Below are 26,584 nucleotides of genomic sequence, written 5' to 3' on the forward strand. Positions count from 1 at the left end.
AACCAATTGCCTTCAGAAGTCACTTAATCAGTAAATAGGGTCCACCTGTGTGTAATTTAATTTCAATATAAATACAGCTGTTCTGTGAAGCCCTCAGAGGTTTGTTAGAGGACCTTATTGAACAAAGAGCATCATGAAGGCAAATGAACACACCAGACAGGTCAGGAATAAAATTGTGGAGAAGTTTAAAGCAGGGTTAGGTTATAAAAAAATATCCCAAGCTTTGAACATCTCATGGAGCACTGTTCAAACCATCATCCAAAGATGAAAAGAGAATGGCACAACTGCTGCACCTACCAAGACATGGCCGTCCACCTAAACTGACCTGCCGGGCAAGGAGAGCATTAATCAGAGAAGCAGCCAAGAGGCCCATGGTAACTCTGGAGGAGCTGCAGAGATCCACACCCCAGGTGGGAGAATCTGTCCACAGTACAACTATTAGTCGTGCACTCAACAAATCTGGCCTTTATGGAAAAGTAGCAAGAAGAAAGCCATTTTTGAAAGAAAGCCATAAGAAGTCCCGTTTGCAGTTTGGGAGAAGCCAAGTGGGGGACACAGCAAACATGTGGAAGAAGGTGCTCTGTTCAGATGAGACCAAAATTGAACTTTTTGGCCTAAAAACAATGCGCTATGTGTGGTGGGAAAACTAACACTGCACATCACCTTGAACACACCATCCACAATGTGAAACATGGTGGTGGCAGCATCATGTTGTGTGGATGCTTTTCTTCAGCAGGGACAGGGAAGCTGATCAGAGTTGATGGGAAGATGGATGTAGCCAAATACAGGGCAATCTTGGAAGAAAACATGTTAGAGGCTACAAAAGACTTGAGGCTGGGGCAGAGGTTCACCTTCCAACAGGACAACAACCCTAAACATACAGACAGAGCTACAGCCAGTCAAAGTCCAGACCTAAATCCAATTGAGATCTGTGGCAAGACTTGAAAATTGCTGTTCACAGACACTCTCTATTCAATCTGACAGAGCTTGAGCTATTTTGCAAAGTAGAAAGGGCAAAAATTTCAATCTGTAGATGTGCATAGCTGGTAGAGACCATTTATCATTTACCTTCCACTTCACAATTATGTGCCACTTTGTGTTGGTCTATCACATAAAATACCAAAAAATACATATATTATACAAATACAAAATATTTTTGGTTGTAACATGAAAAAATGTGGAAAATTTCAAGGGGTATTAATACTTTTTCAAGGCACTGTATATGTGTGGTTGAGCCAGTATATGACCCTGAGAAGAAACGGGGGAGACAGGGGAGACGTGGCTGATGTGGATTCCTGCACCATATGCTATTTATGGCTTCACTATCATTAGAGGGTCATATGTATTTGGTAAGTCTGCATTTTTGACCATCTGGTGGAGGTTTCTGGTTTGCTGTAGCACCCATTTCAAGATCCTTTGGTGGAACATTTTTCATTTACACATGTTGTGGACTTTTGCACTATTACTTTGAGGACATTTTTTTCTTATTTATTTCTATTATGCACTGTTCAAAGTTAGTTTTGTGTTATGTTGAGTGCAGCAACACAATTGTTTTATATGTTGTATACATTTCATAAATGTGTCTGATGCTTTCCTCACCACACACCAGTCTACTCGAGATATGGGCCATTGTATGACCGTCATTTCTTGGACAGCCTGGTCTTTGTAACTCCAGCATTGAGATTTCCCTACCATAATTCCCAACTCTATCCCAGAGCACCTGTGAGTTTTTTGGTGCCATCACTCCTTCTGTTGGATTAATAATAATAATAATAATATAATTAATAATAAATTATAAATTCCACAGAGTAAGGGGGGAGCAGGAGTGCAGACCTGGAAGCTCGAGCAGAGGGGACCTCTCCTCTGTACCTACTTAGAAACATTGGAAACTGTCAGCCTCTACCGAAAGTTCAAACATAATTTCTGGATGGTCAGACCTTGATGACATGATTTCTAAGTCCTTATCTGAAATCTGTCACCTTGAGGGACTCCTTGTTTGGGGTCCATCCATATTAAGCTCCATAAATATATATGGCACTGCCAACTTTACCAACCATCCAATCCCAGCCCTGCTGATTTCAGATAAGATCTCACACAATGCATAACCCTCCGCTCTGCAGTAAAACACCTTCAATGATAATAAATGTTTAACCCTATAAACGAGAACCTTCAACCCCCCCCTCCCCCCAGGAAAAAAAAAACTTTAGTCATAGATAAGCTATCAGAATAACCATTTACCTGCTTTTTGCTTTTGGTTGCACTTTTTGGCAGGAAAAGTACTGCTCCACAAAAGCTTTGGGCCTGTAATAGCAACAAAAGCCTCTCTGTGACACCGTCCTGCTTCTGTGTGCTGTGAAACACAACTAGCCATCGCAAACAATGTCATTCGAGCATGCACACATGCTGCTGGGTTGCAAATATCTATACACCTGATGGGCAATGATATATAACCTTTGGTATTGGGAATTGTATAACTTGCAATATATATCTATATATATCTATATATGTATATATAGATATATATACATATATAGATATATATAGATATATAAAACATAGAAAAAACACCTAGTACCAAAGGTACGGTGAAGAACCCCTTGGGGTCACTAATAGATAGATCAAACCGAATGTATAAAAGTATACATTTTTATTACAAAATATCAATAATATACATGTACAAACAATACATATCAAGCATAAAAGCCATATCTAATACCCTGATTGATACAATTGTATAGATGAGTTGCCACCCTGATGCAAAGGAATGGCGGCGATCGACACGGTGTATATAACACCTTACATGTTACGGACTACAAGTCCTTCTTCAGAGGTTTTATGTTATTGATTCAAATTGGTATAGAATTTCTACAAAGAAAAAGAAAAGTATGCAAATAAATTCAACATTAATACAAAGTCATAATATCCATGATTGTTCAGCATATTAACATGACAAATGATATGGAATATGATCTGGTTTACTTACATGGCAAACTATTCACATAAAGCACACATCTGAAGGGATTGACTGGTCAGGAAAAACTGATTGGTCATTGTGGCATGATGCACACCTCAATTCCACCGGGCAACAAACCATATGGAAAATCGGGGCTTACTTCACTACGAGGACTCAGGCATGGTGGAGCATGAAGTAGTAATCCATCAAAACTGGACCGCTGCTGCTATAAATTGTATAAGAGATATATGTATCAAAATCAATTGTTGTGGAGGTATATCCAACAATCAAATGAGGATTGCAGCAATCATGTGCCCTGACATCCAAGAGGATATTAATACAGGGCAAAATGTTACTAACTAACCTTGCAGATAGATTGTGCTTTTTTATGCCCGGCTGCTCCCTCAGCATCAGAAAAGAGGCCTGGGGGCAGGTATTTAAGCACCTGTGAGGGGAGCGGGATCCAATTGCAATGTTGACCGCAATATGAAATGGCTGATGCAGGGATTAGAAGGGCACCGTGCGAAACCATTACGCAGTCCAACTCCCCCGGCGACACGGCCCCGCCCCCCCCCCAGCAGAGGGACTGGACCGCATCACGCATCATGACGCTGCCGACGCGCAAATGGCGGCACTTGCGTTCCAAGGTGGGACTCAAGCATACGAAGGCCCAGAAGGGACCTGCTCTGTAAGGAAATGGATGTCCGAAACCGCGCCATCACCACAAAGTGGTAGGAGCGGGTTAGAACACCAGTGCGTCGGGAGTGAAGAAGTCACGTCCAGGTCCATCACAGGGTGGACAGGGGAACGCATGTCCGCAGACCAACAAGTGAAATGAATGTGAATTGTTTGCTATGTAAGTAAACCAGTTCATGTTCCATATCACATGTCATGTTAATATGCTGCATGGTTTGCTATTTAGCTGAACAATCATGGTTATTATGACTTTGTATTAATGTTGAATTTATTTGCATACTTTCCTTTTCTTTGTAGAAATTATATACCCATTTGAATCAATAACATAAAACCTCTGAAGAAGGACTTGTAGTCCGTAACATGTAAGGTGTTATATACACTGTGTCGATCGCCGCCAGTCCTTTGCATCAGGATGGTGACTCATTTATACGATTGTATCAATCAGGGTATTAGATATGGCTTTTATGCTTGATATGTATTGTTTTTACATGTATATTATTGATATTTTGCAATAAAAATGTATACTTTTATACATTCAGTTTGGTTTGTCTATTAACGACCCAAAGGGGTTCTTCACCGTACCTTTGGTACTAGGTGTTTTTTCTATGTTTGCTATATTTGGGTCAGACAGACCACAACTCTTTCACACACAGTCCCATCCCTCCCTGCATATATATATATATATATATATATATATATATATATATATATATATATATATATATATATATATGTATATATATATTCACTGTATGTATATATGTATATACAGGGCCAGGACAAGGGGTGGGCAGGAGGCGAAGCTTCCCTGGGTGCAATGGTTTACTGTAGGGATGGGGGCGCCTTCATTCTGTTACAATGCTGGGCAGTTTGGCATCTTTGCTGTGGGTGCTGGATGACCTTATCCCAGCAGTGTGTATATATTATATGTACTGTATATATTTACCAAATGTATGTAGCCTGATAACTTTGCTGTCAGCTGCTGTCAGTTTGTATCAGAGTCTTATTCTGTCTGCAGTTTGCAACAAAAGGTCATTAGCATCCAGTGAACTGTCCATTTTTATTTATCATTTTGCTCCTATTATACCATTTTATATTATTTTATATACTGTCCTGTATCTTCTGCTGTATCTCTTCCTATAGATTCCTGTTCCTTTTAGCCATGGGTATACACTATCAGGCTCCTTTGATAATGCTTTGCTTGTAGCACAGATGTTCAGTACCCTCTGCCCCAGATACAACGAAAAGAAAAATTAGCCGGCTGTCCAATATGCACAAACATTGCTAGAAAAAGAACCGAAAATCTTGATTTAAAAAAAAAAAAAAGTACGACACAATCTGCGAGTAAAGCCTTTTTTAGCATGAAAACCCCATTTAATTCACACAAAACCAAATATAAACAAAGTCCATATGCTTTCTCAAGATAAGTTTAGCCGTAGAAATCTTCGCATTAGTTTTCACGCAGTCGTTGGAATATAAAGTACGGCTGAGATAGCTTTCTTTTTTTTCTTTTTCTGAGGCTAATACTGGATCTTAGCTTGCAAATGCTAGCTGGAAGAGCATACAATTAGGCAGGAATCTAATAAGCATTCAGTGCGAATATGCAGAGCTCAGCCCTGTAATCTACCAGAGTGTGTTTAAAAGACAGTTAGAGCTTGCTAAAAGCTTGCCAAAGCTACAACCAATGTTGCCTTTTACTGTGCTTTCCACGTTTTTTTTAACCGCGTTCATACATTGATTGTTCTGCCATTTACGATTTGCGTTTTGCTTTTTTTATGCTTTTTTTGTGGGGTGGGGGGGATTTGTTGTTCGGCAGAGTTAAAAACGCAAATTGAGGCAAAATCGCAGTAAAAAAAAAAACTACATGCTTTTCTGCAGCTTCTCCTTTGAAGCCTATTGAACCAAAAAACTAAAAAAGCACAGTTTTGTGTTTAAAAAAGTCCATGAACCTTCCCATAAATGCAGAGGCACAAAAATGCATTGATGTGAACGTGTCCCATAGGAACCCATGTTAAAAAAATGTCCTGCATTTCTGCAAAAAGCAAAAATCGGGAAAAAAAGCATTGGTGTGAGTGGAGCCTAAAACTGGAGAGTGCAAAATCTGATGCAGCTCTGCATAGAAACCAATCAGCTTCCAGGTTTTTTTTTTGTCAAAGCTTAATTTAACAAGCTGAAGTTAGAAGCTGATTGGCTACCAAACACAGCTGCTCCAGATTTTGCACTCTCCGGTTTTAGTAAATCAACTCCATTGCCTGTAATCAACTGTCCCGAAATCAGCAGAGTGGTGGTCGTGCACTTTCCCTGACACGCATGAATTCTTCACAGCACCTCCACGCATCTCCAACTATGCCACTAGTTCATCCATCGATCGATATGGGTATAACCAGCACGCTGAATTTCTAGCATGCGGTTATTGTCAGCAGGGACGGTGTTCTTCCAGCAAGGGAGGCTCTCTGCACACCCCTAACCCCCCTGTCAGGAGAACATAATAGCTCCACAAGCTGGGATTCCCCATTAACACTGTTTGTATTAATAAGGGAATCAGGCAATTTTCCTTTCTGGTTGACTAAGTCCAGAAGTGGGTGAAACACATTGGAGGGGCATGGTCTAGGTCAGTGGTCTCCAATCATGATCCTTTGCTTGCCTTTATCCGGCCCTTGAAGCAATTTTCTTTCCACTGATACGAGACACTATTCTCCCTCTGACTCCAACAATGGGGCATAATTCCTGCTACTGACGTCAACAATGGGGCACTCCTATTGACATCAATGATAGGGCACTATTCCTCCCACTGATACCAATGATGGGACACTATACCTCCCACTGATACCAAGGATGGGACACTATTCTGCCCACTGACACAAATGATTGGGCACTATTCCTCCCACTGATACCAATGATGGGGCACTATTCCTCCCACTAATACCAAGGATGGGACACTATTCCTCCCACTGATACCAATGATGGGACACTATTCCTCCCACTGATACCAATGATGGGACACTATTCCTCCCACTGATACCAATGATGGGACACTATTCCTCCCACTGATACCAATGATGGGACACTATTCCTCCCACTGATACCAATAATGGGGCACTATTCCTCCTACTGATACCAATGATGGGGCACTAATCCTCCCACTGATACCAATGATGGGAAACTTTTCTTCCTACTGATAGCCGTGATGGGGCACTATTCCTCCCACTGATACCAGTGATGGGGCACTATTCCTCCCACTGATAACAAGGGTGGGGCACTATTCCTCCCACTGATACCAAGGATGGGGCACTAATCCTCCCACTGATACCAATGATGGGGCACTATTCTTCCCACTGATACGAATGATGGGGCACTATCCCCCCACTTACACCAAAGATGGGGCACTATTTCTTCCGTTGGTAACAAAGATGCATTGTTTACTCCCACTGATGGCAGGACAATTTCTACCCCCACTGGCCATAGTCCCACCCCCTTAATTCTGAAGGACAGTAAAGTTGCCCTTTGCTTAGAAAGTTTGGAGACCCCTGGTCTAGGCAGATGGAAAGCTGAAGCCTATTTTAAAAATGTTTAAGTCTTGGGATCGGACAGTTACGGGTGCGCTTCTATCTTCCGGTGCTGTGGCATTATGCGTTTTGTCATGTATGGTTGCTGATGGTTGGGGATACCATGAAGAATTAATGGCACCTGCATGTCTGGAGGGCTTCGTTCTAAGGTAAGTTTCTTATAATGTGCTAGTATGCAAAGCATACTAACATATTATTTTTTTTTTTTTACCACCAGCGGTTTACAACCACGTTAAGGCCCACCTCCCTGTGTTTTTTTTCAGGGAAGAGTAGAAGTTCCATGGGGAGGAAAATTTGACCCCCTACTCCCCTTCCCTCCTCCTGCAACCTCTTTGGCTAAGCCTTAGGTCCCAGGAGGCCATTCAGAAAGTGCAGCACAACTCGCACATGCGCAGTGGGGAGCTGATTGTTAGCCACTAGGAAGTCAAAGTCGGTTTTCCACACTGAAGATGGCGAAGCCGGGAACCCGAAGAATGGCAAAGAACCGGCCCAGGTGATGACAGAATTGAATCCATAGGCTGGTCGTCTATTATAAGCCAGCAACTACAGTATTTGCAGCTGCTGACTTTTCATTTTCCTGCAAACGGCTGGAGATCCTCTTTAACCATTTAAACCCCAGACCATTTGGCTGCCCAAAGATCAGAGCACATTTTGCGATTCGGCACTGCGTCACTATAACTGACAATTACGCGGTCGTGTGACGTGGCTCCCAAACAAAATTGACGTCCTTTTTTCCCCACAAATAGAGCTTTCTTTTGGTGGTATTTGATCACCTCTGCGGTTTTTATTATTTGTGCTATAAACAAAAAAATAGTGAAAATTTTGAAAAAAACACTTTATTTTTTTACTTTTTGCTATAATAAATATCCCCAAAAAATATATGCAAAAACAGAGAAAAAAGAAAAAAAGAGGGCAGGACTTTAAATGAAGCCTCTCTGTAACTACCAATAGCTATATAAACTGTTTGATCATGACCATAAATGGATTTATTAATCCAACCCCCTGTGAACTGTCCACATAGGCATGATAAAATTGATTAATAACATGATAATATTAAGAAATTTGATAAACAAATATAATATACAGTACATCATGTAAAAATACATAATGTATAAGGTTTACAAAGAGAACCATACTTAATAATAATAATAATAATAACATATTTAATCTTAAATGAGCATGATTAATACCAAGAACAATGATGCATACAATAGACATATAAGTTGATTATACATGATTAATATAAATAATGCAAACAGTACCTGATATAAAAATTATATGTATACAGATATTGAAAAATTCATAATGATAAGTAAGCTATAGCTTGGCACCCTTAAGTATGGACTCTACGCATTTCATGGCATTTAAAGCCACTCATCAGGAGTAGGATGCTATGAGAAAAATAAATAAATATATAAGTAAATAAATCGTCAAGCATCTAATATATTATGCCCTCTATAAGAAAGATAAGGGGCACATTCTACCAATGGATACTTTCCCTATAATGATAGCTTATAGGTCTGACTCTACGGCTCCTAGTTTGGAATGGAGATGGTTCTGAGTATGTTCTCTTGTCCGGGTTGAGGCGGGAAGTCCCTTCCCACTGGCCTCAGTTCCATGGTTCTCCCAGAGGGATAGGGTGGACTGGGTCAGAGACTGCAGGGCCCAACAGCCGGGAAAAGAGCCAAGTGGCCACAGCCTGATTCCGGGATTGGAGGTAAGTATCCATGGGATATGGTGGTGAGGCTGTGAGTAAATGAAATAAGTAAGCGCTGAGAAGCTATAATCAAATGAAACCAAATCACTTGCTTTATCGGTTTAATTTGATTATAGCTTCTCAGCACTTACTTATTTCATTTACTCACAGCCTCACCACCATATCCCATGGATACTTACCATCAATCCCGGAATCAGGCTGTGGCCACCTGGCTCTTTTCCCAGCTGTTGGGCCCTGCGGTCTCTGACCCAGTCCACCCTATCCCTCCGGGAGAACCGTGGAACCGAGGCCAGTGGGAAGGGACTTCCCGCCTCAACCCCAGACAAGAGAACATACTCAGAACCATCTCCATTCCAACCTAGGAGTCGTAGAGTCAGACCTATAAGTTATCATTATAGGTAAAGTATCCATTGGTAGAATGTGCCCCTTATCTTTCTGATAGAGGGCATAATATATTAGATGCTTGAAGATTTATTTACTTATATATATATTTATTTATTTATTTTTCTCATAGCATCCTACACCTGATGAGTGGCTTTAAACGTCATGAAATGCGTAGAGTCCATACTCAAGGGTGCCAAGCTATAGCTTACTTATCATCATGAATTTTTCAATATCTGTATACATATAATTTTTATATCATGTACTGTTTGCATTATTTATATTAATCATGTTTAATCGACTTATATGTCTATTGTATGCATCATTGTTCTCTGTATTAATCATGCTCATTTAAGATTAAATATGTTATTATTATTATTATTATTAAGTATGGTTTTCTTTGTAAACCTTATACAGTATGTATTTTTACATGATGTACTGTATATTATATTTGTTTATCAAAGTTCTTAATATTATCATGTTGTTAATCAATTTTATCATGCCTATGTGGACAGTCCACCGGGGGTTGGATTAATAAATCCATTTATGGTCATGATCAAACAGTTTATATAGCTATTGGTAGTTACAGAGAGGCTTCATTTAAAGTCCCGTTTCTTTTTTCTCTGTTTTTGCACATATATTAGGAATGGAAGCCTGCCTCTGTTTTGTTTGGGTATCAAATGGTCACTTTTCAATTTTTTTAGCACATCCCCAAAAAATATCTAAAAAAACATTTTTTTTCCTCAGTTTAGGCCGATACGTATTCTTCTACATTTCTTTGGTAAAAAAAAATCGCAATAAGCCTTTATTGATTGGTTTGTGCAAGGGTTATAGCGTCTACAAAATAGGGGATAGTTTTATGACATTTTTATTAATATTTTTTTTTTTTACTAGTAATGGCGGCAATCAGCGATTTTTATTGTGACTGCGACATTATGGCGGACAGATCGGACACTTTTGGCGCAATGTTGGGACCATTCACATTTATACAGCAATCAGTGCAATTAAAAATGCATTGATTACTGTGTAAATGTGACTGGCAGTGAAGGAGTTAACCACTAGGTGGCGTTGTAGGGGTTAAGTGTGTCCTAGGGAGTGATTTTAACTGTGGGGGGGAAGGGTCTATGTGTGACACGACACTGATCATGCTCCCGATCACAGGGAGCTGTGATCAGTGTCCTGTCACTAGGCAGAACAGGGAAATGCTTGTTTACATTAGCATTTCACCGTTCTCCCTCTCCGTGAGACCATTGCGGGTATCCCCGCGGACATCGAATCCGCTGGACCCACGATCATGCTCACGGAGGTCATGGGGCGCATGCCCACAAACCGCTTCTTAAAGGGCAACTTACAGGTATGTTAATCTACCTATACGTGCCGTTCTGTCGATGTATATCGGCGTGAGCTGGTCGGCAAGCGGTTAAAGTGTATTTAAAGTCAACAACTGTTTGGAGTAGCGAAAGGTTAACCCCTTGTAATTTTTTATTCTTATTATTATTTCTTTGTGCTTCAAACCCTGTTTCAGAGGCAAAAATGAATTGGGGTAAACGCTCTTCAAACTGAGAGGAAAGTGTCCCCATTGGTAGGTTTCCCTTCTATTGCTGTTCCGGTGACAATTCTCAAATTCTGGATTTTCTAAATATTTCTACTGCACTTATAACGGTCATCAGGATAAACAGAGCAGGTGAATCCTCCCAGAGGGGACAAAACCATAATAAAAACAAGAAGCAGGAATGGTGCCACACCAATGGGGGTAGAGTTAAGAAAAGTTTTTTATTAAATAATTCATGGAACAAAAGAGCCAACGCGTTTCGGGGGTTTAGATTCTCCCTCTCCGTCGGGGCTACAATACAAATAAAGGACTATAAAAATGTATATGTTCATATGAAATAATAAAATTAATGTTATAAATAAAATCAAATAAATTCATATTGAAAAGCATCTATTTGAAAAAGAAAAAAAAAAAGAAAAGGACTATTTATAAACGTGACTATTGTAAAAGTACCATGTGAAAAAAAAAATCTTCATGCTGTTAGAACACACAATTAGGTTATTGTCAAAAGTATATTTAGTATTGTTTAAAAGGTAAAAAACAAATAGACATTTTCTATTAAAAAAAAAAACATAAGAAAGGAAAAGTCTATTTTACTTTTTTTTTATTACCTTTTCAACACTCTTGAATATGCTTTTATCAATAACTTCATTGTGTGTTATAACAGTATAAACATTCTTTTTCACATGGCATGATTACAATATTGTGTTTTAAAAATAGACTTTTGCTTTATTTTTTCAAAAATAGATAATTTTCAATATGAATTTATAATAATAATTATTATTATTATTTTTTTGTTATTATTATTATTAATAAATTAAAATTGGGCTAACTTTACTGTTTTCTTTTTTTTTTTAATTCATTAAAGTGATACTAAAGTCTTGTTTTTTTTTTTTTGCTTAAAAATTACAAACATGTTATACTTACCTCCTCTGTGCAGTGGATTTGCACAAAGCAGCCCAGATCCTCCTCTTCTAGGGTTCTTTTTAGGTGCTCCTGGCCCCTCCCTCCTGACAAATGCCCCCACAGCAAGCAGCTTGCTATGGGGGCACCCGAGCCAAGCCGAAGCTCCGTGTGTCTATTCAGACATGGAGCCCCGGCTAGGCCCGTCCCCTCTCTCTCCTCATTGGCTCACTGACTTTGATTGACAGCAGCAGGAGTTAATGGCACCTCGCTGCTGTCTCAGCCAATGAGGAGGTGAGAGTCCCGGGCAGCCAAGTCTCTCCTGCAACATCGCTGGATGGAGATGGGCTCAGGAATGTTTTAAGATAAAAAAAACCTTCTGACTTTACAACCGCTTTAAAGTGTATTTTTTCCAAAAACATTGCGATTGAAAGACCGCTGTGCAAATATAGTGTGAAATAAAAAACTGCAATGACTGCCATTTAATTCTCTAGGGTCTCTGCTAATATATATATATATATATATATATATATATATATATATATATATATATATATAATGTTTGGAGGTTCTAAGTAATAAAAATATTACTAAGTAATAAAAATACTGATTTTAACTTGTAAGCAACAAGTGTCTGAAAAAGGCCTGGTTTTCAAGGGGTTAAAGTGGAGGACCAACAACTGTCATAAATTGGTCTGCATAGTTTAATTTATCTGATGTTGAATATTCAAATTCTTGCATCTGTCCCATCTTCTTGGTCCAACCAGAACAGATAGACAAAGGTTTCACCAGTGCACTAATATGGCTACAATCACCTTTGGCTTGAAGCTGAAGCAGTAAAACTCAGGGCCTGGAGAGTGTCACACAAGACAAATTTATAGGACAGGTTGTCACCCCGCTATGGAATACCAATCATCTACAGGAATAGAAGAGCAGAAGATACAGGACAGCAATGCTCTGTGTTTGGCAGAATACAATCTCCGCACAATTCATAGTCAACTTGTTATTGTAACAAATGTTGTAAAGGTCAAGTCGAAAAGTCGAAAGCACCCCTTCCAAAACTAAAAGGAGATGGTTTAATGGCTTAAAGGAAAAGTCCACTCCAAACAAAACATCATCGTATGCACGCCATCTGCCCTGTGGCCCATATATTGTAACTTTACAGAACTATAGTTGTTAAAATTCTTAGTAAATTGTGAGGTTTTTGCTTTGCCAAAAAGCAAACATGTCGGAGAAATGTTGCCATTTGTGCTTTGAAATCACGCAACTTCATCTGAAATCGCACGATTTCAAAGCCGCTTGTCAGTGCAACTTTGAACACATCAGAGCGTGAAGCCATCTGTCACAGATATCTATGCAAGTTGCACCCAAAATCGGCAAAAGTCATGCAGGAATGTTTTCAAATCGATGCAGCACCGCAAAGTCAGCGTCGCACCGATTTGAACGCTGACATTGCCGACAATAGAGTGAGCCTTGTCATGCGATTTGACCTGTCAAATTGCATGACAAGTCGCTCCAATGTGAATGAGCCAAAGTGGAAGGTGAAAGGGGTTGTAAAGTCACATGTATTCATTATTTTGATCCTGTCTGTTTTACGTCCCTGTTCAGTAGTGTTTGTGTTTTCCTTAAATTATAATACTAAATACCTTCTTTGCAGAGCCCTGCTGTGCGGACACATGACCTCCCTCTGCTTTCCTTCCCAGTAAGTGAGTGCAGTGGGAGGGGCTAAGATTCCCCTATGATGAATGGAAGCTAGCAGAGGAAGGTCACGTGTCCGCACAGCAGGGCTCTGCAAAGAAGGTATTAAGGAAAACACACACACTACTGAACAGGGACCTAAAACAGAGAGGATCAAAGTAATTATTACATGTTTCTTTACTTTACAAGCACTGGAGCAGCTGCAGGAAATAGGATTACGCAGGTAGAAGAGGAGAGGGGAGGAGAAGAGAGGGGAGGAGAGAGGAGAGGGGAGGAGAGGGGATGGGGGGAGGAGAGGGGAGGGGTGGGGAGGAGAGGAGAGGAGATGGGTGGGGAGGAGAGGGGAGGGGTGGGGAGGAGAGGAGAGGGGAGGGGGGACAGGGGTGGAGAGGGGAGGGGGGAGAGGAGAGGGGATGGGTGGGGAGGAGAGGGGAGGGGAGGGGTGGAGAGGAGAGGGGAGGACAGGGGTGGAGAGGAGAGGGGTGGGGAGGAGAAGGGATGGGAAAAGCGGGGAGGAGATCAGATCACACACAGACTATGGAAGAGACAAGGAGTGAGGGAGGGGAGAGGGAGATGCAGAGACACTGAGGAGAGAGCTGGATGACAGAGGCACTTAAACTAACCACGCTATCAGAGATCCACAGCCATGATAGATGTGGTCAGTTTACAGAGGAGGAGACAGGAACAGGCAGGTATTGTAGAACATAGAAAGGGACAATTGACATGGTGTTAACAAAAGCACTGGGTTATATCTTAAGTTCTCATTCACCGAGATATAGGCATTGTGAAGAAACCTGACTTCAAAGTTCAAACAGAGGCACTAAAATAACTGATACTTCCCCTTTTTTTGTTATGGCAACAGAAACTTGCCAGTGCTGGAATGTTAAGACCCCTTTCACACTGGGGCGGTTTTCAGGTGCTTTGGCACTAGAAATAGCCTCTGCTAAGCGCAGTGTGTCTTTTCACACTCGGGCGGTGCGCTTGCGGGACGTTCCGAAAAGTCCTATACTTTGGATACAAGTGCACTGGGTGGCTTTTAAAGGCACAATGAGCTTGAACTTTTGAGATTTGAGCTAACTTCTATCAGTTATCCAGGATATGTTCTTCTGTCAATAAACAGCATGATGGTAGATATTGAGGAACAGAGATCGTAACCCAGAAGTTCTCTAATCCTGGCCTGAGCCCTTTGTTTATAAACAAAGCCATGTGATCACTATGTCAGCACTAACACATAGAATACATGGCATGAACTATGCAATTTATTTTGATAGATTATTATAGCTAGATACTGGGAAAAACCCCTTATGATCCCAAAGTTAACCGGATATTCCATAGATCAATTATCTATGTTTCTATCCATTCATCTATATCTACCTATCTATATATATACCAGCAAGATAATCCTGCATGATCTCAAAGGCAAGCGGATACTCCAAAGAGATGGCTATCTATCGATCGATCTATCTTTATAGATACATACGGGGGAAAAAAAACAAAACATTCTATAAATCATTAATTATCTATGTTTCTATTCATTCATCTATCTGTATCTATCTATCTATCAGATAGATAGATAGATAGATAGATAGATAGATAGATAGATAGATAGATAGATAGATAGATAGATAGATAGATAGATAGATACCAGCAAGAAAATCCTGCATGATACCAAAGGCAACCAGATACTCTATAGATCAACTATCTATCTATCTATCTATCTATCTATCTATCTATCTATCTATCTATCTATCTATCTATCTATCTATCTATCTATCTACAGTATCTATCTTTATACATAGATACAGGGGGAAAAAATCCTTCATGATCCCAAAAGTAACCAGACATTCTATAGATCATCAGTTATCTATTTTTCTATCCATTCATCTATCCGTATCTATCTATCTATCTGTCTAGCTAGGTACCAGCAAGAAAATCCTGCATGATTCCAAAGGCAACTAAATCTATGTATCTATGTATTTCTATCTATGTATTTATCTATACACTTCTATCTATCTATCTATCTATCTATCTATCTATCTATCTATCTATCTATCTATCTATCTTTCCATCTAACCATCTATCTTTAAATATGTGTATCTATCCACCAACACATCTTTTATCTATCTATCACGATCCCAAAGGCAAAATGATGCTCTATAGATCAACTTTATCTATCTATCTATCTATCTATCTATCTATCTATCTATCTATCTATCTATCTATCTATCTATCTATCTATCGATCGATGATTGTTCTGGAGTTTTCCTGTAAGCCATGTGTATTCTTGCCCGGAGTCCACTCTATATTTGGTTTATAATGAAGAATTCTCCGGTAATATTCCTGAAAGTCGCAGTCGGTGTAACGTTATATTCTGCAGTTCATGTAGAATTATCTGTCGGTGAAGGAATTTTGTGTTGCAAATTATTTTAATGTAAAAATGGTGTAAAATGTGCTGACAGAGCCATAGGATAGGCTGCGATGACTGCTGGGCTGCCAGGTGTGCGGCAGGGAGGAAATTAGTGTGCGATTTCTATATGACTCACTGTCACAGATCTCGGGGTATAAATCATTAAACGTGATTCATGGAAATACACAACAATTATTTGTAAGAATAAACAGAGAGAGAGAGAGAGAGACACACACAGACATCAGCACAAGGGACATACAGATATACAGACTGGGGGGAGGACGAGGATTTAACCCCTCTGGCTCCAGAGGACTTCTGAGGGACTCAAGACACAGCTGGAGATGTACTAGACAGAGCGGTACCTCATTAGATGGTCTGTGGGTGCTGCTTCCCAGAACTGAACTGTTCTCGATGGTCCCTTGGTCCGCATCCTTTAACCCTTTCCAGTCCAGTGCCGCCCCATCGCTGCCTACAGAGGGAACAAAGGGTTCAGTATTAAAGTAAAACTACAATACCATCACTTGCTGTCCTTATTAAATGTGTCATATTTAAAGACCAACTAAACCTTCAGTTTACATCAGCTAAATACGTCTGACAGTTCCCTTTCTTTAAAAAGCAGTCATAGCCTGAGTAGAAATACCTGTCCACTGCCAGCACACTGCTGAGAAGGACAACTGCTGTCTGTGGGAAAGCAGTGGTCTCTCTGCATAGGTTCAACACGCCCCCTGATAAGCCATAGCTGGAGCTTTCCAAGCAGCAAAAAGCAACATTTTGCTGATTGCAGATAGGTCTGACTCAGCTAAGGGGTGTCTTAGACCTCTGCAGAGAGACCTCTGCATCCATACAGAGTAAGGCTGCAGTTACACCTGAGCTTCACGTTTTTCGGGTGCTTTGTCATGCATTGTTATGCGTGTTTTTGAGCAACCTCAGGGGTTGAGGTTAGGGTTCGGAGTTAGGGTCAGGGGCTAGAGTTATGGGGTTAGGGTTTGAAGTTAGAGTCAGGGGTTAGCGTTAGGGGTTGAGGTTGAGGTTCAGGGTTAGAGCTACGGGTTAGGGTTAGGGGTTGGGGTTAGAGTTGGGGGTTGAGGGTAGGACTAGGGTTCGGAGTTAGGGTTAGGGGTTAGAGTTGGAGCTTAGGTTTAGGGTTTGGGGTTAGAGTTAGGGTTAGGGTTTGGGGTTAGAGTTAGGGCTAAGGGTTCAGAGTTAGAGTCAGGAGTTAGAGTTAGCGGTTGAGGTTAGGGTAAGAAGTTAGGGTCAAGGGTTAGTTGGGGGTTGGGGTTCAGGTTAGAAGTTAGAGTTTGGGGTGGAGGTTAGGGTTTTTGAGTTAGGGTCAGGGGTTAGAGTTAGGTTTAGGGGTTGAGGTTAGGGCTTGGAGTTAGAGTTAAAGGTTGAGGTTAGGGTTCAGAGTTAGGGTCAAGGGTTAGAGTTAGGTTTAGGGGTTGAGGTTAGGGTTAGGTGTTAGGGTCAGGGGTTAGAGTTAGGGGTTTGGGGTTGAGGGACGGAGTTGGGGTTCAGAGTTAAAGTTGGAGGCTAGAGTTAGAGGTTGGAGTTGGAGGTTAGAATTGGAGGTTAGGGTTAAGGGTTAGAGTTAGGGGTTAATTTATTTATGTATGTATTATTATTATTATTTATATTATTTATTTATTTACTTATGATTTATATATAAGTTTTTTGTTAGGGTTAAGGTTAGGGAGTTAGGGTTAGGATGGGGTTTAATTTATTTATTTACCTATTTATTTATTTTATTTATTATTTATTTATTTATCTTTATTATTTATTAATATTATTATTAGTTATTTATTGCATTTGAGCAGAAAAACGCTCAAAAATGCACGGCAAAATGTGCAAAAAAGCTAAAAAATGTACAAAACACGTTTCAACGCATTTCTATGGGGGGGGGGGAAGACTTAAAAAAGCACCATCTGTCCAAATCGCACTACAAAAGAAGCTCCAAAACTTTGTTTGGCTTCAGATGACTTGGAGTAGAGATGTGAACCAACTCCATAGAGAATGATTGATTTTTTTCTCCTCCAGCGTTCTGGAGCTTCGAGCTACAAACCGCTCAGGTGTGAATGGGGCCTGGGGGTCCTTCTCTGCAGCATGCCATTCATGTCATTCCAAAAGTAATTTTCAATTGTTTTAAATCTGATGCTTTTGGTTAAAATAATCCCTAACGATCCTGTTATGAAGGACCTTACTGGGACACGCTCTGTTATAAGGTGACAACGTTCAGTTCTGTCTCCCAGTTTTGGATTTGCGTTGTCACTCTGTCACACTCCAATACCGACTATAAGTCCTCATTTACAAGCATATAATCTACATTTTCATCCCTTATCACCGAGATGATAAATTAACATGACCGTGTTAGTGTGACTCTTTTTTCAGAGTTGTGTTAAGAAGTGGTGCACGTGTAAACGAGGCCTTGGCGATCAAATGGATGGTCACTATCAGGAAGCTAGCCCACAGCAATGATGTGCTCAGCACAGGGATGGTGGGAACCCCTCATAATGGGCACAGCAGGTGTACAGAGCTGGGAACTCAGCACAGGGATGGTGGGAACCCCTCATAATGGGCACATCAGAGTTTTGAATTTTCCAGCTCCTCCTGGTACATTCTCTAAAACAAAGAATGAATAAAGGAATATAGCAGGGATGGTGGGAACCCCTCATAATGAGCATAACAGGTGTACAGGCCCAGTAACTCAGCACAGCGATTTACCCAAAAGCAATGATTGCAACTGTTCCGGTTTGCTGGAACTGTCGGGCATCTTTGACCTCAGTCCTGATGATGCTGGGTCCCAGGCCATATCCTGGGATTACAGCGTCACGAACTGGGAACAATGTAACTATCAATGAGAGCACAGGAATTTCAGCCACTTCTCAGATATAACAAATCACTTTCATTGGTGTAATTAACCAAAGGAACCAAATAAGAGAAGCTCATTGTTGAGGTTCACATAGACTTCACCTCTACAGCATCCTCCAAAACCCAAATATTAGATTCGGGAGGACTGACCCTTTAACAATAACAGCTGCACTGCTGCATTATAGGTGGAGGGAAGCCAAATACTTTATAATGGCAATCAAGGATATCACTGACAGGGAACAGTTCAACGATAGATGTCTTAGTAGAGCTCTTGACCCAAAACAAGAGGGATAAGACTTTACATCCAGAGTTCTGAGGCAGCTCCTCCAAAATCGGGATCCTCAGGGGACCACGGAGTAATCTAAAGAAAGTAGGAATGGTGAGAGCGCCAACAATATAATGTGAGTCCAATCCATCTTTATTGCACACGACGCATTTCATGAGCTTCTCATCCCCTTCATCAGGGCATTGACGCATGGCCTCAGACTGCCACCATGATACCATTCATCCTTAAACCAGGCATACATGGATCAAAAGTTCAGCAGGGACTGGCCTAATTGCACCCCATGAATCGGCAGGCTGGTTGTACAGAAGTTGATCTTTCACGTCTGAATTTTATTTTTAGCACTGTAAATTATGAGGTTATGGGAGGGGGGGAGGCACCAGGAGCCAATTAAAATTTGCAGCATGCACATGTGCTGACTTTTCACTTCTTTGCCACAGGCTGTGGGCAGGGCTGTGACACCACTGTATTTTTTAAGGCCTTGTTAATACATGTGGCTAAGCGTGTTTTTACCGCCCCCTCTCCCCTTTAAGCTGCAAAGACAGCAGAGGGGTTAGTATGTATATGTACTTCTAAACCTAAGTACATACTGTATGCCAAGGTCATGATGCTTTGCACTGCGGTGCAGAAAAAACATCTCTGCTGTCGCATGCAGCAGGCAGCACCACCCATTTAATGCAACGGGCACCCCAACCGCCCTGCAACCAAGTGCAGTGCATGCGGGTACAAAGCACTACTGCAGTGAGGATACCATACAACACCTCCTCACGGCTTGTCAAATGTTCTCTGAAGAGTGATCTGAGCACGGATCACTAGTGTAAATTACCCCTAAGGTAGCTAGAGGGCAGTAGAAACAGTTAAGCCACAGTTTTATTGCCCTACTGACTGCCCAATTGAATTCTACTATTGCAGCAGGACAGGGCTGTACACATGCTTTGCTTCACAGCCATGCCAATTTTAATTTGGCTTGCAACAGTCAATGGGAGTGCGCCGCAGTTGCATACCAAACGCATGGCTCATGGTTGCAGTACGGTATTTTTATTAATGACCCTTTTTGGATTTAAATTAAAGTAAACAAGCCAGATACTGTATGCAAGAGATGACAGGATGGCCTCCCGAATGCCTGGCAGCCGTTCTTCTGAGCCCTCTGAAATGCGATCCACTGCAGATCGCTTTTCAGAGTGAGGTAGACAATGCTGCTGATGTGAATAAGTCCAAACTGGTCAGACAGAATTATAAATCCTTTGGCAGATTAGACAGCCCACATCCCCGGATTCAACCCATCAATGGATCTGCTCAGCATTCTGTATATATTTATTTTTATTCCTATAATCAGTGGCTCTGCCTCACTCTGCACGCCTTCCCTATCATCCATCATGGATTATTGATATTTGTGTTATCAGGCTCCTGCGTACAGACCAGCCTGAGAACATATCCAATTAAATGTCCTATAGATCCTCTCAGGGTCACACTTATAAATCACAGTCCACAGCAACATTTGGACGGCGATGCTCCTCTCTCCTCCCTAAATCAATGCACTGCGTGATGGAACACTGCTCCTTTCCTTCCAGGCACTGCCAGTAAGCAGTGTTGCCAAACCCCCTCCGAAGTAAAATTTACTGGCAGGACCCCAAAATTTACAAACGCCACCAATTTTTTTACTGCCAAAAACCATGACATTTACTGGCAGAGCCACATTTTTTTACTGGCACTGCAAAAAAGTACTTACAATGCCTGTTATCAGTGCTAAACAGTGCAAATATCAATATGTAAACTATAAAACTGTAGCTGGTGTTATTAGCAATGTGTTTAAGTTAAACAAAAGTCAAAAAACATATTTCTTCATTTACATGGTACTGGAGGGGGTCAGAGACTGAGCAGACAGAATACAGTGGGTCAGAGGCTGTGCGGACAGAGTACAGGGGGTCAGAGGCTGTGCGGACAGAGTACAGGGGGTCAGAGGCTGTGCGGACAGAATACAGGAGGTCAGAGGCTGTGCGGACAGAGTACAGGAGGTCAGAGGCTGTGCGGACAGAGTACAGGAGGTCAGAGGCTGTGCGGACAGAGTACAGGAGGTCAGAGGCTGTGCGGACAGAGTACAGGGGGTCAGAGGCTGTGCGGACAGAGTACAGGGGGTCAGAGGCTGTGCGGACAGAATACAGGGGTCAGAGGCTGTGCGGACAGAGTACAGGGGGTCAGAGGCTGTGCGGACAGAGTACAGGGGGTCAGAGGCTGTGCGGACAGAGTACAGGGGGTCAGAGGCTGTGCGGACAGAATACAGGGGTCAGAGGCTGTGCGGACAGAATACAGGGGTCAGAGGCTGTGCGGACAGAATACAGGGGTCAGAGGCTGTGTGGACAGAGTACAGGGGGTCAGAGGCTGTGCGGACAGAGTACAGGAGGTCAGAGGCTGTGCGGACAGAGTACAGGAGGTCAGAGGCTGTGCGGACAGAGTACAGGGGGTCAGAGGCTGTGCGGACAGAGTACAGGAGGTCAGAGGCTGTGCGGACAGAGTACAGGAGGTCAGAGGCTGTGCGGACAGAGTACAGGGGGTCAGAGGCTATGCAGACAGAGTACAGGGGGTCAGAGGCTGTGCGGACAGAGTACAGGAGGTCAGAGGCTGTGCGGACAGAGTACAGGGGGTCAGAGGCTATGCAGACAGAATACAGGGGTCAGAGGCTGTGCTGACAGAGTACAGGGGGTCAGAGGCTGTGCGGACAGAGTACAGGAGGTCAGAGGCTGTGCGGACAGAGTACAGGAGGTCAGAGGCTGTGCGGACAGAGTACAGGGGGTCAGAGGCTATGCAGACAGAGTACAGGGGGTCAGAGGCTGTGCTGACAGAGTACAGGGGGTCAGAGGTTGTGCGGACAGAGTACAGGGGGTCAGAGGCTGTGCGGACAGAGTACAGGGGGTCAGAGGCTGTGCGGACAGAGTACAGGGGGTCAGAGGCTGTGCGGACAGAATACAGGGGTCAGAGGCTGTGCGGACAGAATACAGGGGTCAGAGGCTGTGCGGACAGAGTACAGGGGGTCAGAGGCTGTGTGGACAGAGTACAGGGGGTCAGAGGCTGTGCGGACAGAATACAGGGGTCAGAGGCTGTGCGGACAGAGTACAGGAGGGGGTCAGTCTCTGCTCCTGCTCAGTCTCTCTCTGTCCTCCCGCCTTCTCCTCCATACTTGGCTCAGAATAGCACAATACACATCTGAGGTGACGTCTGACTGACCTGGATGGATGGATGGATGGATGGAATTTGAAGCAGCTTTCCTTTTTTAGTCCTTATGGATGCTCTGAGCAGCAGGAAGCACCTCTGCATTGTGACATCAGGATCCTTCTTGTTGTTTTGCTGCCAAGTAGCAGGACAATGACCATGCAGCATGCTGACCCAGCAGCGGGCACAGTGCATTGAGATCCCAGCTATAGATTGTGCCCACTGACACATGCCATGTCAAGCCAATAGGTACCCCCCACCACCTGGCATGGGTTACAGGCACTGAGTAAGTGTCATCTGCGGGGGGGGGGAGGGTGACATCAGCAGGCACAGGCATCATCGACCTCCCCGGCCCCTGCTGTGGTGAGGCACCGCCGAGAACGAGCGCCAGCTATTCAAAAATGGCGCCAGGCAGCAACATTACATCACTGCGCATGTGCCCGCCCATGGCGCCCGGCCGAGCGTGTATGAGTTCTCCCGAACCCGGTAGGCTTTGGAACGGTGCATGAGCAGTAGCGCTGTCTGCCTGCAGCCAACTTTTTTACGGGCACCGCTGCCCATAACGGACATTTACGGGCACCCCGAAAATAGGGTGAAGTTTACGGGCTGCCCGTAAATTAACAGGCGGTTGGCAACACTGCCAGTAAGTACAATACTAAGTGGGGAGAAAAAAAAAGGATACTCAAAGAGTAGCCTAGAATCGGACTTTAAAGGCATGGAAACAATGGAGAAGTAGAAAAAATAGGTAATATTTATTGAAAAAAGGATAACATAGTATCTACACAATATTCACAAGCATTAAAAATCATATAAGATGATACAGTTTGTACAATAAGCCCTTGTGCGTCTACGAGTTTCGCCGTGAGGCTTCTTCAGGACACGATCAAGGTTCAAAGAGATGGCACAGAGAAAAAAAGAGAATAAATCTCACTGTCTTCGTATCCAGTTGAGCCTCATGTACAAATATCCGGAACATTTTTGATACTATTTAATGTATGGACTATTCTCAAAAGGTTGCGAAAAAATTACCGGAATGCCACTAAATCTATTAGTAGTCAGGAATCGAATACCATTCGAAAACTATTCGAACAGGGGCATAAGGCATCTTGCAAAGAAAAGGATCATATTCAAAGATCCAAGGTCCAGTAAAGGAAGATGGAACTGCAAAAATACTTGGGAGGTATCCCACGTCCCAACTGTGCATCCAGCCCGCAGATGGGTAGTAGATGTATACACGTGATGAAAGATAGCCCCTGGGAGACAGCCTGGTACTGTGCGTGCATTCTACTTTGCAAAATAGCTCAAGCTCTGTCAGATTGGATGGAGAGCGTCTGTGAACAGCAATTTTCAAGTCTTGCCAGATTCTCAATTGGATTTAGGTCTGGACTTTGACTGGGCCATTCTAACACATGAATGTGCTTTGATCTAAACCATTCCATTGTAGCTCTGGCTGTATGTTTAGGGTCATTGTCCTGCTGGAAGGTGAACCTCCGCCCCAGTCTCAAGTCTTTTGCAGACTCTATCAGGTTTTATTGTAAGATTGCCCTGTATTTGGCTCCATCCATCTTCCTATCAACTCTGACCAGCTTCCCTGTTCCCATTGAAAAAAAGCATCTCCACAGCATGATGCTGCCACCACCATGTTTCACAGTGTGGATGGTGTGTTCAGAGTGATGTGCAGTGTTAGTTTTCCACCACACATAGCATTTTGCTTTTAGGCCAAAAAGTTTTATTTTGGTCTCATCTGACCAGAGCACATTCTTCCACATGTTTGCTGTGTCCCCCACATGGCTTCTCGCAAACAGCAAACGGGACTTCTTATGGCTTTCTTTCAACAATGGCTTTCTTCTTGCCACTCTTCCATAAAGGCCAGATTGTGGAGTGCAGAACTAATAGTTGTCCTGTGGACAGATTCTCCCACCTGAGCTGTGGATCTCTGCAGCTCCTCTATTTACTAATTAGGTGACTTCTGAAGGGAATTGGTTTCACTAGATTTTAGTTAGGGGTATCAGAATAAAGGGGGCTGAATACAAATGCACGCCACACTTTTCACATATTTATTTGTAAAAAAATTTGGAAACCATTTATCATTTTCCATCCACTTCACAATTATGTGCCACTTTGTGTTGGTCTATCACATAAAATCCCATTAAAATACATATACGTTTTTGGTTGTAACATAACAAAATGTGGAAAATGTAAAGGGATACGAATACTTTTTCAAGGCACTGTATGTATCCATGCACATAAACTTTCAGATGAGTTTGGAGGCATAAGAGGCATTTAGAAACAGTGTGTCCAGGAGCAGAGGCTGTTTGGCTGTAAAACTGCAAAACGCCAAAAGACGCTGCTAAATACTGTAACAAGCTTTTAGCTGTGTTTATCTGCATTTGGCGATTTTAGGAAGTGTTTTTACTGTAAAAACACTTAAAAACGCTAACGCTCAAAAACATGGAAAAAATGCTCATAAACGCAGCTAAAAGCAAGTTTTTAACACTGCTTTTGCCTGACAGTAGCGCTGGCATTTTTTAAATGCCCTGTGTGTTATAAAAAGCCGGGAAAAAAGCCAATCATTGTTAATGAATAAACGTGACAAAACAAATGCACATTTTTTTGCATTACAAAAAATGTGCAGCAAACGCACCGTCAAAAAACTTGAAGCTCAGAACATTTTGCCATATTTGGCACACGTGGGACAGACCATTAAAAAGATTGGGCTTCCTTATTTGCACACATGTACGCCGTGATTTTGCACATGTTTATGAAAAGCTATAATGTGAATGAAGCCTAAACATGGCTTATTGTAAGTGCAAAAAAACACTGTAGACTAATCAAAGAAAAAAGAAAAACAATTCAAGCCCCCCTATTTAATCATTACAGTGCTAGTTATTAAAAATATTATTGTTGATATCTACAAACAAAACATTACAAAAACAAATGATAAATATCAATAAAATAAATATTTATTGTCCAATTCTTCATTAATAAGTATTATTAATTTTTAATACTTATCTTTTGTACAGTTTTGTTTTTGTTTATATACACTATATTACCAAAAGTATTGGGACGCCTGCCTTTAGACACACATGAACTTTAATGGCATCCCAGTCTTAGTCCGTAGGGTTCATTATTGAGTTGGCCCATCCTTTGCAGCTATAACAGCTTCAACTCTTATGGGAAGGCTGTCAACAAGGTTTAGGAGTGTGTCTATGGGAATGTTTGCTCATTCTTCCAGAAGCACATTTGTGAGGTCAGGCACTGATGTGGATGAGAAGGCCTGGTTCGCAATCTCCACTTTAAATTTATCCCAAAGGTGTTCTATCGGGTTGAGGTCAGGACTCTGTGCAGGCCAGTCAAATTCCTCCACCCCAAACTCGCTCATCCATGTCTTTATGGACCTTGCTTTGTGCTTTGCGCAGTCATGTTGGAACAGATAGGGGTCATCCCCAAACCCCCCAAATCCCCCAAAGTTGGGAGCATGAAATTGTCCAAAATTTCTTGGTATGCTGATGCCTTAAGAGTTCCCTTCACTGGAACTAAGGGGCCAATCCCAACCCCTGAAAAACAACCCCACACCATAATCCTCCCTCTACCAAATGATTTGGACCAGTGCACAAAGCAAGGTCCATAAAGACATGAATGAGCGAGTTTGGAGTGGAGGAACTTGCCTGGCCTGCACAGAGTCCTGACCTCAACCCTATAGAACACCTTTGGGATGAACTAGAGTGGAGACTGTGAGCCAGGACTTCTCGTCCAACATCAGTGCCTGACCTCACAAATAAGCTTCTCGAAGAATGGTCAAACATTCCCATAGACACACTCCTAAACCTTGTGGACACCCTTCCCAGAAGAGTTGAAGCTGTTATAGCTGTAAAAGGTGGGCCATCTCAATATTGAACCCTACGGGCTAAGACTGGGATGCCATTAAAGTTCATGTGCGTGTAAAGGCAGGTGTCCCAATACTTTTGACAAAATAGTGCTATATATATATATTGAAATAAACAATGTGATCACATAGGTGCTCTTGTAGTATTTTTTAATATATATAATCTTACAAATTCCTATTTTTCTACCTTCTCTTTATTTTATAATCTACTATTCTATCAGATCTTCCTTTCATATCCCCTTTATATTACCCTCTCTTCATTTTCTTTCCTCCGTCAGATCTTACTAAAGTGTAAAACGAACCAAGAGGGGGAAAATACAAGCGGGACAAAATAAGGAAGATCTGATAGAATAGCAGATTACATGATAAAGAGAAAGTAGAAAAAAAAGAGGAACAGGAATCAAGTGCAATGAATACGTCGTAAGATGACTGATATACCTAATATAAAAAAAGAATATATGATAGAATAA

General features: G+C 42.0%; 1 protein-coding gene across 3 annotated transcripts in view; it reads right to left on the minus strand.

Moving 5' to 3' along the window:
* Window positions 1–26,584, minus strand: part of FAM131B (family with sequence similarity 131 member B) — a 145,419-nt gene that overhangs the window by 90,768 nt on the left and 28,067 nt on the right. For 2 of the 3 annotated variants that reach the window (XM_073595942.1, XM_073595941.1), the window contains exon 2: window positions 16,236–16,342. In XM_073595942.1, the coding sequence (XP_073452043.1) occupies window positions 16,236–16,342 (107 nt within the window). Of the gene's footprint in view, window positions 1–2,238; window positions 2,302–16,235; window positions 16,343–26,584 lie in introns of all 3 variants that reach the window. The other variant, XM_073595940.1, reaches the window with a different exon arrangement.

The sequence above is a fragment of the Aquarana catesbeiana genome, linkage group LG08 (assembly GCF_042186555.1).
Source record: "Aquarana catesbeiana isolate 2022-GZ linkage group LG08, ASM4218655v1, whole genome shotgun sequence".
Taxonomy (NCBI): domain Eukaryota; kingdom Metazoa; phylum Chordata; class Amphibia; order Anura; family Ranidae; genus Aquarana; species Aquarana catesbeiana.